At 42.8% G+C, this 17,646-nt stretch overlaps 1 protein-coding gene across 19 annotated transcripts in view; it reads right to left on the reverse strand.

Annotated features, from left to right (window-relative positions):
• Window positions 1–17,646, reverse strand: part of MSI2 (musashi RNA binding protein 2) — a 1,016,916-nt gene that overhangs the window by 493,485 nt on the left and 505,785 nt on the right. For all 19 annotated transcript variants that reach the window (XM_069226626.1, XM_069226631.1, XM_069226625.1 and 16 more), the window contains exon 7: window positions 2,390–2,438. In XM_069226626.1, the coding sequence (XP_069082727.1) occupies window positions 2,390–2,438 (49 nt within the window). The remainder of the gene's footprint in view (window positions 1–2,389; window positions 2,439–17,646) is intronic.

Here is a 17,646-nt window from a genome sequence, read left to right on the forward strand (position 1 = left end):
CCAAGGAGACACCTAATGACAGCTTGTGATACTAAGCCCTTTTCCTGCAGGTTTTGTTTTAAGCCAGCATATTATAGGTGTAAAAGCGTTAACGTAACCACGTTGTTCCTGCTTACATTTCACATCCTTTATTTAATCTTGCATTCTCTATGAATGTTTGCTTTTTCCAGGATGTTACTTATTTTCCTTTTCCAGCTAGCATATTACTCGTCTCCCCTCCCTCATAACCTGAATCCACAGTGTAAAACTTCTCAAAACAGGCACGGAGCTTCATTTTTCAGCATGGCACTCAAAAGTCATTGGGGATGTGTTAAATTCAAGATTGCTGGGTCTAGTGCTTTATGAGGTCAAAACAAGGTCCCAAGGGACACCTAGGGGACAGCCTGTGGTACCTCACCCTTTCCCTGGTACGTGCACATTATAACAGTAAATGTGGCAGTTTTTTTTTTCAAGCCAGCATATAAGTGTAAAAGCGTTAACGTAACCATGTTGTTCCTGCTTACATTTCACATGTTTTACTTAATCTTGCATTCTCTATGGGTGTTTGTTTTTTCTTGTTTGTTTTTTTTTTCCTTTTTTATGTAGAGGGAACTGGACATGAAGGTATCTGGAGCGCTTTACATGAGCTCCAGTTACAATCCGTGATTTGCCCAGAATCACAGGATGTTGAGACCCAGAGACTAGAACCTGGTTCCCCAGTTCCAAAATCGGCAGCCCTGACCGTTACGTCACATCCTCTTCCACAATACATATCACCTTAAATAGAACGCGCCCTGCCTCTGACAGCTCCGCGAGCCGACGAGATAGACGAATTCAACCTATCCAGAGACGGACAGAGGTGCCTGGAAAAACTACAATCCACCAAGGAAGGAGGGCCAGTCTGCTGCACAGACACTAACTGCACATTTCAAACACGTGCATCTTAAAGGCAACCTTACTCCCCTCTATTACGCAGTGCTTCGACTGCTGCTATGTGCGACCCCTGTGCTCCAAATGGGCGGCTTCCGGATTTAAATAGGCACCCCCGGTGTTCTTCTCCTGCTGGCTCCATTACCCTGTTAATTATCTTCCAGGCCATGACTGATGTGGCGCTGCGGAATGTGGACCCCAAGGAAAATAAGATGCGCACTAGCAGCCTGAGACCTGCAAGATGATCTAAAAAATGATGTTGGAGGTGTGCTACTGGAGAGCGCCAGTTAATTATGAGGCACAGAGACACCGGAGCTTGAAGGACGTCCTGCAGGAAGTCGCTCTGCAGACTGTCAGGACACGAACAGTGCTGTTTCTCATCAGAAACCAAAAGACATCCGCTTGCAAAGCTCATCTGTCAAACATGATACAGTCAGTGTAATAGAATCCATCACCTACAAAAGAAACCTCCGTCATCGCCTTGTTTCCCGGCATTCGTCTTTTAAAACTGCAAGTTACTCCTCTTTTAAGGTGGTTTTTATTTTTGCGGCACGCAGTTTAGTCAGTGCTGGGAGCGCATCATATTGGTTTCATTCTCGGCACGGACCGAGGGCCAGGTGCGCGAGCGCGGTGGGACTTTCCCAGAGCACCCCTTTATATACCATTTATCGCTTACGCAGCCTCACGCTCCCCATCACTCACCTATCTGCCTGCTGCACAACGCACTCAGTCTACTAACCATCGCAAGATAGTGCCTCCGCACTGCAGGCGCAGTATGCTTGCTTGTCGGTGGGGATCAAACCCCACCAGCCCGACCACGCCCACTAGGTCTACCGCACAGGACTTTCCAGCTGTAGCAGAGACCACCTTTTTGAAATAATGTTTGCAGTCCATGAAGATTTTTATCTTCTTCCCAAAACTCCCTCCCCCCCCCCCCTTTTCCACCCAAGACCAACAGATGACCAGATCACCCAGTGTCAGCTCCGGCCCCCAGACTGCAGTCATCAAATGTTGGCCTGTATGAGTCCCCAGACACAGTTTACACACAGATATATCAATTAAAGGGATTATTCATTTTTTGGTCAGATCATGGTTAAAGTAGTTGTGGTTGGATCACATTGGGTATATAGCAAAGTCTGGGCAGTGGTTTAGATTTACTGCTTTAAAAGTACATGACATAATGCTTCATCTCCAACCAACCTCAGGCCAGGGCACTGCTGTCCCCAAGGGTCCACTAGTGCTCAACGGTAAGATGCTAACAAAGCCAGCTACTCTGCTGTCAAGAAAGGTGGCCCCCAACGGTACACCTCCACGCGTGGCACTTTTAATAATACTATAGTACGACAATAGAACCTAACCCGAGCACCACCTCCCAGTGCCATTCACTGAGGGATCAATGAGAAGGTCGCAAGTCCCACACAATATGTATGCTTTATAACTGGCTGCGACACCGTAGTGCATTGCACTCGAGTCCTCTTACCTCTATGTCTGTTGGTAGTCTTGTCAAACATGAGCATGGCATCTTCTACCTACAGAAACAAGACAAGGTAGAAGTTAGCACAATAAGGAAAAATGAAGTTTATTGTCCAATTGTGACAAAGCAGTTAATTGATGCATTTTGCATAAAATACCTGAGGCAGAACATATCTTACAAGTTGTCCTTAGAGCCGTACATGCACGCAAACAAACTCCACTATACCGAGCTGTCCTTTAGGACAGACGAACCCATAATGGTAAGGATGCAAAACACTTTCCAACAGATGTTAGTTACACGTTGGTCTACAAAGCAGGTGCATCACTTCTATGAAGTCATATACCAGACAAATGTTCGTCCTATTCACCCGCTACAGCAATATTACCATTTTTGGATTGACTACTGCAATGCTCCAAGCGCTACATATATTTTAACAGACATTATTTGACCATCGTCTTTTTCGTAGATAAACATCAATTTTTAGTGGAAATAGAAGTTTAAAATTCCAGTTTTAAACGTTATTTCCATTATTACATTTTACCTTTATTGCAACCTATATTTCATGTTTAAATTCTATACATGTGACATACATAGTATTTTCTTTGAGGAAAGATTCTTGCACTGTACAGGGAGTGGCACTGTAAATTATTAATTAGTATATGTACGGCAGACCTCGGCATACAGATTAGTGCTAAGCGAGTATGGATATCCAGCCTAATTGTTTAAGATTTGAAAATAGGTTCAAGTTTAATTTCTATTGCGCACAAGAGGTCAGCAGGGAGACTATCAAACCGCTGCCCACTATGCACTGCAGTAGTGACCACAGGGCATCATAGTGTTCCATCTCAGTCAGTCGAGTGCAGAAGCAAATAGCAAAGAGCTGAAAAGAGGGGGCGCCAGGCCCTGGAGGCATACCACCAGCCATTTACAAATAACATCCAACATATTGGTCTGGCCACCTAGCACTGCTCTTTTCCACCATCCTGCACTTGAATTGTAGCCCTCCCTCATGGCATGGTTCAATCCTTGCACCAATTTAAGGGCAGAGATAAAGGGGCACCAGGGAACTATTGTTGTTAATGATGCTAAATACTTCACAGGAGTGCTACTAGAGGAGCTTAAAACTCGGGGAGAGGCCAATAATGTCATCCCCCAAAATCAAACGGGCTTCACTAAGCATACTGGGCCCTAAGTCATCCTCTCTGCTTTCTCCTTGTTATCTGACCAGGCAAAATCAAGTAGCCAACCAGTCTATCTGGGGTTCATTGATCACAAGTCTGACTTTGATACAGTTGACTGGGGGAAACTGACAGAAGTTATCCCTTCTTAATATCTCGAGCTGCCTTCTTAGAGCCTTGGAGTTACTGCATAATGACACCTGGGTCAGGATAAAGATTGGGGATGGTTCTCGCCTGTCTAGGCCGATGAAAACCATGCAGGGTCTCAAGCAGGGCTGAGTCCTTGCTCCAACACTATATAACTTGTTCTTATCGGATTTGTCTCCTTGTTAAACTCAATCAATTCCCATCTGCCCAAACTGGGGGGCTTTCAGCTTTCAAATTTGCTGTACGCAGATGCCTTAGTCCTGATCAGCAGAACAAAGGTTAGTCTGCAGCTCCTTCTTGATACAACCTCCACTTTCTCTACCAAGAATGGGCTGATACTCAATAAAAATAAAACTAAGATTTTTGTCATTCAAGGGTCAAGATCACAAAAAGCAACGTGGTTCCTGGAGCAAGAATGACTTGTCATCAAGCAGTTTTAAATACCTTGGAGTTTATTTTAATGGGAACAGGGGATACTGTGATCAACTGGAAGATATTAGAATGTCGGCCTTCGGTCCCTAGCTACAAAACTAAAAGGGCCTACTTTGTTGCCGATCCTCCAGGTAGCACAGGCTAAGATTTTGCTGACACTGGCGTATGAAAGTGAGGCCCTAAATGGTCGGGAAAGTGAAACATTTGACAAAATGCTACTTAACATCTATAGACCCCTTTTTTAGCTTCATACTCATTCATCGCCTGCCCAGATAAGACTGGAGTTCAGCATTGCTAAGCAAGATTCGGCACGGTGGCAGCATTTACGTTGTGCTGCAACAAACTCAGGTCTGACCACTACCTGTGGTCCTAAATGGAAACAAAGCAAAGCTTCCAATAGGGATGCTACCTGATGCAGGCCTTGAGCTCTATCTGGTTAACTAATGCCTGGGACCTTCCCATTAGTCATCAGGAGTTCAAAAGGCTAGCAAGAGCTAGCAGCAAACGACTTTCATTGCTTAAAGATAAGGCTAGCTTGGCCCTGTGGAAACACGGTTGGATGACTCTTCAAAGTTGCACATGGCTGAAATCCGAGAGTTATCTTAGCAAACTTTATCATGATGGGGTAAAAGCACAGTTCATGAAGTACAGGATGGGGATAATACCTACCCCTTATTACGATCCTGTATGGAAAAGACGAGAGGGGCTAGGGAACTGCCGGCTATGTGAACTTGGTCAGGAAGACATCATCCATATACTGTGCTTATGCCCCACCCTTCTGAAGGTCCAGCATGAACTTTTATGAAGAAGGGGGAATGTGTGGGGCATTTGGACCTGCAAGGAGGCTGCCTTGGCCTGCTTCGGCGCTAGGATCATCAGGTTAAACTTTGCACTGATGAAATTCCGGCAGCGATTCTCGAAAAGGACGGGGGCCATAGCCTAAGTAGAGAAAGTGAATTGGGGGCAATTTGATAACTAGCTGCCTTGGTTACTGCCCTCCGCTGTAGTGGCTATTCTGAATGCTGCACAGGGCATTGTTGGTGCTTGAGTCTCTATTATATAACAGTCTAGGCCCATTATCACAATTCTCATCTGACATAGCATATGTCCCTAAATTGCTCAGAGTTTTTGATGTATTTTTTTTTTTTAATTATTTATTAAATTTCACTTATTTTTCTTGCATGTGCACCTTATTAAGATTAATGCCTACAAACGCAATTTTGTGATAATTAATGTATGAACTATGATGGCCTTACTAGTTTTTAGGAAAAACAAAAAAAGATTATAACAGCTTTTTAGTGAAACTTGCTTTTGACTGGAGAGTGGGGGGGGGGGGGGGGGGAGGGGAGGCTAACATTGCTTTTATATATTTTTAAATTGTTTGGCAACTGCCGTTGGAAACGAGCCTTTTAAATTATTCATAATGAACTAAACAGATGGACGGGGGGTTGGTACCTTGAGTCATTTTAATGCACTTGTATTATTTATTGTATTGCAAGTTTTTTTTAAATCATGCAATAAAGTTTAGGTTTAATTTTCACCATAAGTGCATTTGTCCATAGGTGTAATAAAAGGTGATCGGGTTTTAGCTCAATCGCAAAAAGGTTTTGATCACTACTTTTATATTTAAGTGAAAGTTAATTGTGTTTTGGCCATAAAAATATTTTCTGCCCAATGCACACTACTGGAAATCCTTGGTTTAGTTTAAAATTCTGCTGTTAAAAATACTTTAATTATAATTGCTGTGCTTGCGATCCTCTGTAAGCCTCTTTTTGACTTGTGACCATTAGCTGGAGTGTTGGACCCACACAACGCTGGCAGTATTAAAAATACTCAAGGGGTGGAAGTACATGCTAGAGCCAATTCATCTGCTAGACCCTAACCATCATCTGCTTAACCATGTAATCAGCCAATAGCCTCTAGCTTCAAATACGTGACTAACAATGATTAAGCTGGCTGGCCTTGGTTCTTTACAGCAACCAAGCCGGTCTGGTGTAAAAGCCTGATTTTATTTGAAGGTATTTTACGCTGGGTGTCACCAATGCCCCAAAGCAGATGCACTCGAGCACAACTGGCACCTAATGACCCATCAACAGTCTGGGGTGAATGCCTACTTACAGATCCTGGCTTTGAGACCGCTCCATAAGTTAGCAAAACTGGGGCCTTAAGAACAGAAATGGAAAGTCCCCGGGGATTCTTACAGCTTCTGTCCCCCTCTGTGCATGTGTTCCAGAGAGCAGTGAAATGAAGCATGCAAATACTTCAAGCTAAGTTTTCGTAGCTTCTTGCGACCATGTAGACGTGGAAAACAAGAGATAGTGTCGGTAAAACTATTGCAAAAACACCAAATTTTGGAAGTTGTTTATGAACTAGAGAGCTGCAAACCAGATTTAAACTGTTAGAAAAAATGCAGAAAAAACTGAGATTGATGATTAAACTGCCATCTAAAGAAGTGATAAAGGTATGATTTTAGATCACAAGAGAAATGTATGGACTTGCATGCATCACTGAAGGAAAAAAGCATCACTGAAGGAAAAAACAGCATGCCGGCAATTGATGTAAGGAAGTGAATCCCAACCTTTTTATCGCCGCGGACCGGTAAATGTTTGATCATTTTTCCGTGGCCCGCTTGTTTTGATTTAATAATTTTAATTTAATTGTATTTAAACATGCCTTCAAGATTTGAAGACCTCGGGCGGCCCGGTGCCGATTGATCCGCGGACCGGCACCGGCACGCGGCCCGGGGGTTGGGGAACACTGATGTAAGGGACTGCAAGAGCGGCCCCTTAAATACTAAAGGGAAACAGAGGGACAAATGTCAATGACCGCAAAATATACAAAGATAGTAATGGGGGTCCAAACTCCTGGTTGTTTTCACTGGAACTGGATCTTCGATACAAACCCAGTCACAATACACAAAGTTTGGCCACCAAGATGGTTATTACTTGTAAAGACAAATCACTGGCGGCGGCGGGGGAACTGTGGTTAGATAGTGACAACAAATTAATGCAAATAGCAGGCCGGTTTTCCAGATAACAGAATAACTATTTATGCTTTTAATTTATGTTTGAAAGATCTAACAAGGGCTTTTTACATATTTGTCTGCCATGATACTAGTGAACAGAAACATTCACCTGGGCTTGAGACACCTTAACTTAAGGATGGTGAAAGGAGGAGAAATAAATCTGGACTGCGACGCAAACCCATGTTACACCAGCAGCCAATCACTACAGGAGACACTTGAAGGCTCCCTGAGGGCGTATGATAGACAGGATTGTCTTGGTGAGCAGAAAACCCTGTGATCAGTGACTAAGCTATATACCACTTCTAACAACCCCATTCTGCCTTCAATTTATCCAGAACGACACACATTATTCCAGGGAGGGACTCCGCCAACACAAGGTGTACAAAGTAACCTTGGAAGGATCATGTAAGGCGGATCTGTAGGAGAATTCGATTCAGAAGTACCATGTTGGAATAACAACGGAAATGTAACAATTTATACCAGCACATCTGTCCGTGAGTACTCGCTGCCCTTCTGTTTGCCGAAATTGCTGTTCCGCATCTCATACCAGTCAGTAAACCTTACAAGTGGTCATTGTCCACCTCAATCAAGACTATGCTTTTTAATGCATAAAAGGGTAGGTCCTTCAACAAAAAAGTTTCTTTTCAATCCATGATTCCGTGAGCAGCATGAGGATCAGTTCCTAGCAAGCAAAACGTTACCCTAACCGCTAAAAATGCACATCTACAATCTCCAAGTGCTGAAAGGGCAGAATAAAAGGTTGGCTTAAAAAATCATCTATACTTGAACAGTGTCTAATTGGCCATCTTTTTCCACTGCCTCGGGTCTAAACATTTTATCTCAGACTACCCTTTCGAGGTTTACTCCACCTTTTTTCCCTCTAGGGCAGCCTTTGTATTGCGAAGAATAGATTCTTCCCTCTATAGTCAAGTTGCACAATAGGCGTCTCAATGCTTTCGGAATAGATAAAGTGCAACAGTAGAAAAAGATCTATTAACATCAAAATCAGATCTCGGAGCTGGGGAGGAGAGAAAGAAAGAAAATCAATATGGATCGGAAGGCATTCAGGTTGAAAATATTCTTAACTTTCACCAACTGCAAAATAAGAAATTGAAGGAAAATTTCAACTTGCAAAAAGCTATCAATGCTTTGGAAATCTGGCAGGACAGCAAGAACTGAAACTAGATGAACCCAAACACACAAAGGCTGAATAGAACTGGGGGGTGGTGGCGGCCACGCAGCGCACACAGGCTCCTTTCTCACGGTTCTCTGTGAATCAAACAGAGGCAGCCTTCACAAGCCTCCCCTGAAGAGAAAGGAGGGACCAGTCAAGGTAGCTGGCAGCAGCCCCCACCCCTCGGAAACAAAACTAGATCCTTTCTCTTCTTTTCTTCTGAAGGGTTGAAATCTTAGAAATTGGGTGGCTCCGGTTAGTACAATAACCAGCAATGTAATGTTAACCATCCTACACCAGCTTCGTCACAGACTTCAGAAAAAAAGGATCCAGGGTGGTATTTTCTTCCTCTTAGGTCTAGGAAGAAAGAACCCTATTAGAAGGCCAATCACGTTGAATGCCCACACCCCGCGCGTTACTCCTGTACTTTATTCTGTGCGCTAGACACTATGCAACCCCAGAGGCTGAACCAGGATCCACGCAAAAATAAATGATCATTTATGTTTGCTGTATCTTACTGTTGCATTTTACCACATCACACAGAACATTTTAAACTACCACATATGGGTATACAATGCCCAAGATTACTTTTGCCAAAAAACTTGAGTTTTTCTGAGTGCTCCTCATTTAGAAATTTATGTAGACCTTTAGCACCCACCGAGGAGTGATTGTGGGCCCTTTAAAGCTTAGCATTTCAGTCCAGAACTGCCCTCTGCTGCCTTGTGGTCATGGTCCCATGTCAAGGACAAAGGTGCTAGAATCACTTGCTGGATTCCCCAACACCAGCCAAAAACTCACAACCCAGAGAAAAATGTGTCACAAAATTTGAGAAACTCAAAATTGGAACACTGACAATATACTTTAATCCAAGGTGCAATTAAGTAATGAATCATCTATTTAATGTACCTAAATCCAGACACATGGTGTGCAGGGAAAAAAAACACAACTAGCAATAGTTTCATTTGGAGGCAAGAAGATGAAATATTTTCCTCACTCTCCCTGGCTGTTAGATAGCTGTTCAAATACTATCCGTCCATGTCTCTAACCCAGATCCCTATCAGAAACCTTAGGATACCTGGCACAAGCAGACAGCGACCAGCAAGAACCTTATTGCCAGGAACCTCAGAGGTAGTCGCAAATTCTGCTCTCTGGTGGGCAACTAGAGGTGGCATAATGCACAATACACGCCCTTCTGAGAAGCATTTGCCTCAGTTACACCCAAAATACCTGGATGAAAATCTCCAGGGAGCAGGAATGCTTTTTTTTTTTTTTTTTTTTAAGTCAGGGTGGTTCAGAGCTACACAATGTAATGGTCAGGGCTGGATTTAGCACTGGAAGCACCCTGTGCAACAATCGTTTTTTTGGGCCCCTCCCCCGACTTCTTTGGATTCCCACACTATCACCAGGCAAAAGTGCCCCCATCTCTCCATAACCCCCCCTCACATACATTTCACCTGTTTTAAAGCGCTGGTAAACACCAGCTTTACTAATCCACTCAGCTATTTACATAAAATACAGATTTGTTCTTTGCAACAGGCATATTAACGCTCTGCACTATTTCATGGCGAGTCAAAACTGGCATTAGACAAAAAAATCTCTCTCTAGCAGGAACATTAATCACAAGAGTTATCATGACATTTTATTGCTGCTGGAAAGCTGGAGGTACAAGTAACTCTACTTCAGGTGTTTTTAAATTATAAGTTATTGCTAAACACAGCAACCCCTCCCCTGAGGTCAGTGGCCCCTCTCCAGGTCAGTGCTCAGTGCAGCCGTATCAGTCTCCTCCCCCTAAAGCTGGCCCTGGAAATGGTGTCAGATGCCTGTGGCATTCCAGGTTCAGGCTTGCCAAGATATGGGCATTGCTTTCTGCAGCTGCCACTCATCTGTGGAATGCACTCATATGAGAACGTTTTCTGCCAGTATTAATGTCCATCAAAAGTCTCTAAAGACACATTAATTCAGATTGTCTCTACGGCACCTGAGTTTTTGCCTGCTATCGCAATGGCCTTCATTTTGCTTCTGTAATCTCATTTTACTTTATTTGCAGTTTTATTCCATTTCTCATTTTTGGTTCACCTGGTCTTTAATGGATACTGCTCTGCTCTTAAACGTTGCCAGGCTTAAATAACAATTAATAAATATAAAAGTCACAACTTCACTAAAAACCATGCACTGAGGGATGGTCTTCTAAGCCCTAGGGGAGCTGCGGAGTCACCCCTTTGATTGATGGACAGAGTAAGACTCCGAGTATGTAGACATTAATGGGCTACGTAATACAAGGCAATGCTTCCCTATGCATGTATTGTGTTCTACTTGAATTATGTTTAGCTTGATTACTTGGTTTACAAACACGATATAATTAGAAACCCCGTAGAAACAATGTGGGCCTAATGACAAGGCATATCAAACTTCCAAAAGTTGCAGAAATTAAGCTATCACATTCAAAGCTTAAAGGGTTAGTTTCCAGTAAGGTTTACTTAGACTGTCCGAATTGTTTGCAGGAAACGTGATCACGTAGCTTCTACAAAGCAACACTATGACTGAGAACAGACAATTGAAAACACCTCCCTGAAAAAATAAATCGTTCTAAACCAATACCTGAATCTCGACTCACATCAAATCAACGAAAGACACTGGGGTCTCGCACGGGCTTGCTGCTTTTAAATTGAGACTTTTACTAATGTTGCCATTGGCAGGGGAGACCAACAGTATGGTTAAAATGGGTAATAATCCTAAAAATACTTCAAATTTGGCGCTTCCAAATGGTATGTGGGAAGGTGTTATTACATTGCTTGAAGTCTGGTTACTGGTTGCTACATTTTTCGCAACGGCAAAGGCAGAATTTAGGTAGATTTGAGCCTACAAACTAGCCAGGATCCTGTTCTTCCGTGTAAACACACGCACAGGTAATTGGACGGCTTCCTCCAGGGATGCAGTAAAACCCGTGCACAACCACAGAACTGCCCTGGAGACATCTTTTTAATTTTCAGCTGGACTGGATGCCCCTAGAGGTGTTTGTCTAGTAACCTCAATCTGTCATTGAATGAAAGTGTTAAAAGCAGCTAATCACCCGAATTATCAGGAGTTAGATGTTTTTGTGAAGTCCCAGACTAGAGCGCAACGAAATGTCAAGATGAATGGTGCCGGTTTTCCTTCGGAAAATTAATCATTTGTGGGAAAACATGTTTAATATGGTCACAACCTGGGTTCTGGGTACCCAGAATCAGAAAGAGAAGTGAATGTGCTATCTGGAATCTAATGCTGTATTTTTTCTATATCCTATCCAAAGCGACACCAAACAGAATGTCAGGCCTTTGAGTTTAGTCTACAACCCAGCTAAAGAACATTCAACAAAGTTTATATAGTGGTTCCAACATCATCTCAGGGTTCAGGTACAGATTTTGTTCCCTAAATTCCAAGGTATTCTAAGCAGTTACTAATCCACTGTCAGCACCTGACTGGGTGTCCTTATTACAAAACAAAAGCTAGCAGTGGTGAAAATATCGGTCAAACTGAGTGTGTTCCTTCCCAACAGCTAGAGTACACGTCCTGCGAGTGCAAGTACCCTATTCAGTTTACAGATTCTGGAGAAGACAGAGCGGGAAACTCTGGGCTCACCAGTGTGGAACAGGGAGGAACTCCTGCCTGTATTTGTTGTGTGTGTGCTGAGACCTGTCCTTGGACTTTGTCAAAGACTTACCCAATGGCAGGCATCTGGATCAGACCAAGACCAGGAGTGAGAACAGACCCATGAATTGGAGAACATTTGGCCCAGATTCTCATGACCAGCAATGTGAAGCTTCACCTCCCACCAAGAAATGTACTTAGAAAGCATCAGCTAGTAGTTTTTTGCATGATTTCAAATCATTCTTGGAACCAAGATAGAAAAGACAGGTGTCATGTGGGCCAGTGACTGACATCTGCTTTCCTGTAGGTGCAGCATGGATGGTTTGAAGCCAGTAGTTTGCTGGAGTGACCTCAACAAAACATTAGCAAAAACGTTTTGGAGATTGGTAAATAACTGAATTGTTTGGGAGCGGAGGTCCTTATCCACAAAGGGTGAGGAAAAAAACAACTCATCAGTGAGGAGGGTGTACCCATCTAGAGGTCACTGTCGAGCGTCCAGATGGCACCTATGAGCAAGCAGGAGCAATTGCTGGAAAAATTTCCAGATCCAGTCTGGAGCCAAGGGAAATCAAAAGGTGAGTAATCTGCAGTATCTACCAGAAGCACACATTCCTGCATATATTATGAAATATAGGATCTAAAACCTAAACACCACTAACATCCTTTTCAGGTTGGTTATGCAACAATATGTGCTCCTCATACCCAGCTACAGGTAGCATCACAATGACAACCAGTGCTTCCTAGAGGGCATTAAACACTCCTATATGAAAGGCGGCCAAGACCTATGCCTGTTACACACTCAGCGCTCGTGTCTGTCGGGCACATGGGTAAGATCACACCATCGCAGACTGCACATGAATCATAGGAAAGAAAGGCTTTAGACCAGACCATCTACGCTGCACGCTCTTGAACTTTGCACTTCACAAACATGGGGCATCAGAGTCAGCTGTATGTAAGGTTCACAGTTGAATATATGGGTATAAAGCACATGATGCAGCGCGTGGTGTCTATGGTTTTAATTTTTTGTGTTTGCAAAACCAAGCACACAGCGGGGAATCACTTCAAAGCACATTTGGTGGCGCAAGTTAAAAGGCTGTAGTATGAGAAAAAAAAAAAACACACACACAGGCCAATGTCTTACTCCAATGTGAGTAGTCCAAAGCGACCATTATGGATAAGATGGAATAGCGTTGAGAAAGATCAAGACAGTCATGCAGTGGCCGTGGATTATCTTTATTTTGGGTCTGGCAGTAGGCAACTGACCACCCGGAGGAGCGAAAGACTGAGGGGAAGACAAAGATGGAGTTTACTTGTAGGTTATGATAAAGAGAGCTCTTCAGACGTCACTGAAATTTCAAGGAATCTTACAGGGTACATGCAGTTTCTTCCACACATCAAATCCTTGCACATATAGTAATCTGCCTCTATATCGTTTTTATCAGTGTATCAACAAAAAAAAGCTGTAGCCTGATGAAAACAAGCCCTAAAGATATTTTAATGCTTAAAAAATATCCCAGCATGCAGCTAAACCACACCTTGCGGACACTGCACACTAATCTGGGTTAAGAGCTTTCTTTGGCAGGAATATAGGTTTCTCTTGGATGGTCCTAGACTGCATCAAGCACAGTCAGGTAGTGCTGTTGGAGAACTTTAAGAAAAGTGCTTCATGGACTGAGATGAAAGCGTGTGCACACCTTAGGGTCACAAATTTTCATCTCAGGAATACACCCTTAGCCTTTCACCCTCAAGAGACTAATCAAAATCTTAGCAGTTTAAACAGGTCACTGTATATTAACAAAATTGTCTGCAAATAAATAGTATTTACTAAAGCATTACGTATGACCCAAACCCTTGCTATGCAACTACGGAATATGTTTAGGAGAAAGCATTTGGACTGTGGACCATCAGCTGAAAGACTGGTATCCCTTTCCCTTCCTTCTCTCTCGAACAAGTTACACCCTCCATATTTCTCCATACATTGACTTCTGGAAGGAGAGTGGTATTGGAGAAGAAGACCTCAGCAAAGTGCTGGGGGGCGGCCTGGTCACTCACAGAGTCTAAATACCACAACATAAGCTCTGGTAGAAAAATAACTGTTTCCACAATGGCCACTGCACTTTAACTTTTAATTTATCACAACTAATTACACTGCTCTATAACCCTATGATGAATATTTCAAACCTTGAATGGAAAAGCAGCACTAAGTGAAAATTCCTACAATAAAATCTAATTAATAGCTGTATGCTTTACCTCTGTGGGGCTCCAGAGAAGGAGTGAGCTCCTCCTATCTTTAAATCCCGACATGAAACAAGACCTCAAATAGCCAACAACTGTATGAATTCCTCCACTTTTATTTAGAATGGAGATGGCAGTTCATACAACACTACACATAGATAAACATTGCCGAGTTTTGGTTTATTAGCTGCATATTTTACATTACATTCACTGAACGTTTTTCTCACAATACTAAGAACATACAACAATGTGAATGGAAAATAATCATTAAGAAGAAAATTTATTACGGCAACATACCACTGGCATCCCCTGACAAGCGCACACTGACCCAAGACTGTAGTTATCTCTGCTAATTTAATATAGTATAGCTGCATTTGAAGGAGATAATTTCACAATATGGTTTTGCCCAACATATCTGTCAATCCCTGGTTTGAACTTAAAGCATCATACGGAAGAAGCCTCCAGCCTGCCCAACGCACCATTAAGCATGTTTTCAAGTTTAACAGGACCATCAAAGCAAAAGTAAACAATGGAGGATTTAACACCTGAATATGTACAACAATTCATCACTTTTCTTCTCATATATTCAAAGGAATAATCTTTTCCTATCCAGGCTAGGAGGCTGTCTAATGATTTCCACAGTCTAACCGACATTTAAAAACGACAGACTTGATTCATGTCTTTCAAGTACTCCGGTGGCTTCCAGTGGATGACCAGATTAATTACATTTAAGACTGTATGATCTGTCCACCAACAGTTCATTTGTCCTCAATAGCTGCAGAAACTGTGACCTCACCAAGTCATGACCACAGACGTTGACTACCTAGCTGATGAACCAACATTCCAAGGGGCAGAAGCGCGGAGGGAGACGCTGGGAGTTCATGGACTAACACTCTAGTTAATGCTAATCTGACAGCTTAATTCAAGTACATGAAGTCTTCAAGCTCGCCTTTAAATAAACCCCACAAGGCTCGGGGCTCATCCTTGAAGAATAATGTACTGCTACCTAACTGGCCTCTAATGACACCCTGCCTAGCCATAAAGGTGGAATAACTCCTTTGGACAGCAGTACAAGCAACTCATAGAAGACAAACAGTAATTTAAAATACTCATTAAAAAATAAATGTAGAGTTACGAAAGGGGACAGGGTAAACTTTTATAAAGTAAGATATACTATGTGTTTGTGCTATGGTGCTGAGCTGGTCTTTGGCTCTCCTGCATACTTCTCCCCCAATCATAGGCCTGATCAAGCTAATCTAGCCTTGCTCTGAAATGACTCGGACACTGCTACACTGTGCATAGACGTCTGGCAAACAGCATATACTTATGGTCATGCAGTCTTCAATGTAGGGATTGCTAGGATTCCCATGCATCCAAGACTATCCGTGGAGACTGGCACCTCAAAAATAATACCTGGACAGTGATCCTTCAAGTTGCTCCTTCTTCAAGTATGTTAACATACCAATGCCTTGCAAGTTTATGAATGCCAGTGACCTTCATTTTGATCCCCAAAAATATCACTTCTATTTTGTTCCCGAAACACTTTACTTGAATAATGCAACTTTTGCTATGTTGAGGAAATAATCAAGCTTCCCAAATGTTAACAAGAGGATCACCATGCAGAAAAATACAGCCAAGTAGGAGCAACTATTTTTCTTGGGTTTGTACATAAAAATTCCATTGCCCGGAGACCGTGCTTTAGATGTATGAAGGTGATCTATTGCATAGCTTCCATAAATCTCAACTTAACCGATAATCAAAACTCTGCACAGCATTTGACGTGAATGGGTATGCCAAACAGAATGTCTACTTCATACACAGAACTTCAAGCTGAGGTCTTCTGATGCCTCTCTCACTTAGTAAAAGTACATGGGATCAGAGCACTAATCTGGTGAACTGAAACTGGAAGGTACCCTGAAGCACTGCTAAGTTACAATGTACTGGTGAAAAGCATGACATAATAAATACTAACTAGCAGCAGTATGGTTCTAGCAAGCTGAAAGATATTCTAAGACGGTTTTTATAACCGTCCTCAGTTTCAGGACACTGGCCAATCAACAAAATATGCACTGTTTTAGCTAGTTTTTCCACTCAAGCACCCTTGAAAGGAGCGCCACGTTCCATTAAAAACAAGCATTGCTAAAAATAAGACGTCCCTTCGTAGGCGAGACCTAAAGGACCTTGGGGGCCCCTGTTCGCAAGAGCTTTTAAAGTAGGTCACTGACAGGGCACAGGCACACCTGTCCAAATTCTAAAATGTGTTTACACCTATTATTCGAGGATCCGGACTAGTTTTCAATATCTGAACAGCAGTAGCTCACTAATACTGCATATAAACTCTGTTACACCCTCTCATTTCTCTTATGTGAGGTCCTGTTTTGATCTAAAATAACTTTTTTAAATGGATGTTGCATAAAACAAACAACATTTCTCGGCAAAGCGTCTGTAATACAGGGAGTGCAGAATTATTAGGCAAATGAGTATTTTGACCACATCATCCTCTTTATGCATGTTGTCTTACTCCAAGCTGTATAGGCTCGAAAGCCTACTACCAATTAAGCATATTAGGTGATGTGCATCTCTGTAATGAGAAGGGGTGTGGTCTAATGACATCAACACCCTATATCAGGTGTGCATAATTATTAGGCAACTTCCTTTCCTTTGGCAAAATGGGTCAAAAGAAGGACTTGACAGGCTCAGAAAAGTAAAAAATAGTGAGATATCTTGCAGAGGGATGCAGCACTCTTAAAATTATTGCAAAGCTTCTGAAGCGTGATCATCGAACAATCAAGCGTTTCATTCAAAATAGTCAACAGGGTCGCAAGAAGCGTGTGGAAAAACCAAGGCGCAAAATAACTGCCCATGAACTGAGAAAAGTCAAGCGTGCAGCTGCCACGATGCCACTTGCCACCAGTTTGGCCATATTTCAGAGCTGCAACATCACTGGAGTGCCCAAAAGCACAAGGTGTGCAATACTCAGAGACATGGCCAAGGTAAGAAAGGCTGAAAGACGACCACCACTGAACAAGACACACAAGCTGAAACGTCAAGACTGGGCCAAGAAATATCTCAAGACTGATTTTTCTAAGGTTTTATGGACTGATGAAATGAGAGTGAGTCTTGATGGGCCAGATGGATGGGCCCGTGGCTGGATTGGTAAAGGGCAGAGAGCTCCAGTCCGACTCAGACGCCAGCAAGGTGGAAGTGGAGTACTGGTTTGGGCTGGTATCATCAAAGATGAGCTTGTGGGGCCTTTTCGGGTTGAGGATGGAGTCAAGCTCAACTCCCAGTCCTACTGCCAGTTCCTGGAAGACACCTTCTTCAAGCAGTGGTACAGGAAGAAGTCTGCATCCTTCAAGAAAAACATGGTTTTCATGCAGGACAATGCTCCATCACACGCATTCAAGTACTCCACAGCGTGGCTGGCAAGAAAGGGTATAAAAGA

The sequence above is a fragment of the Pleurodeles waltl genome, chromosome 3_2 (genome assembly GCF_031143425.1).
Source record: "Pleurodeles waltl isolate 20211129_DDA chromosome 3_2, aPleWal1.hap1.20221129, whole genome shotgun sequence".
Classification (NCBI taxonomy): Eukaryota; Metazoa; Chordata; class Amphibia; order Caudata; family Salamandridae; genus Pleurodeles; species Pleurodeles waltl.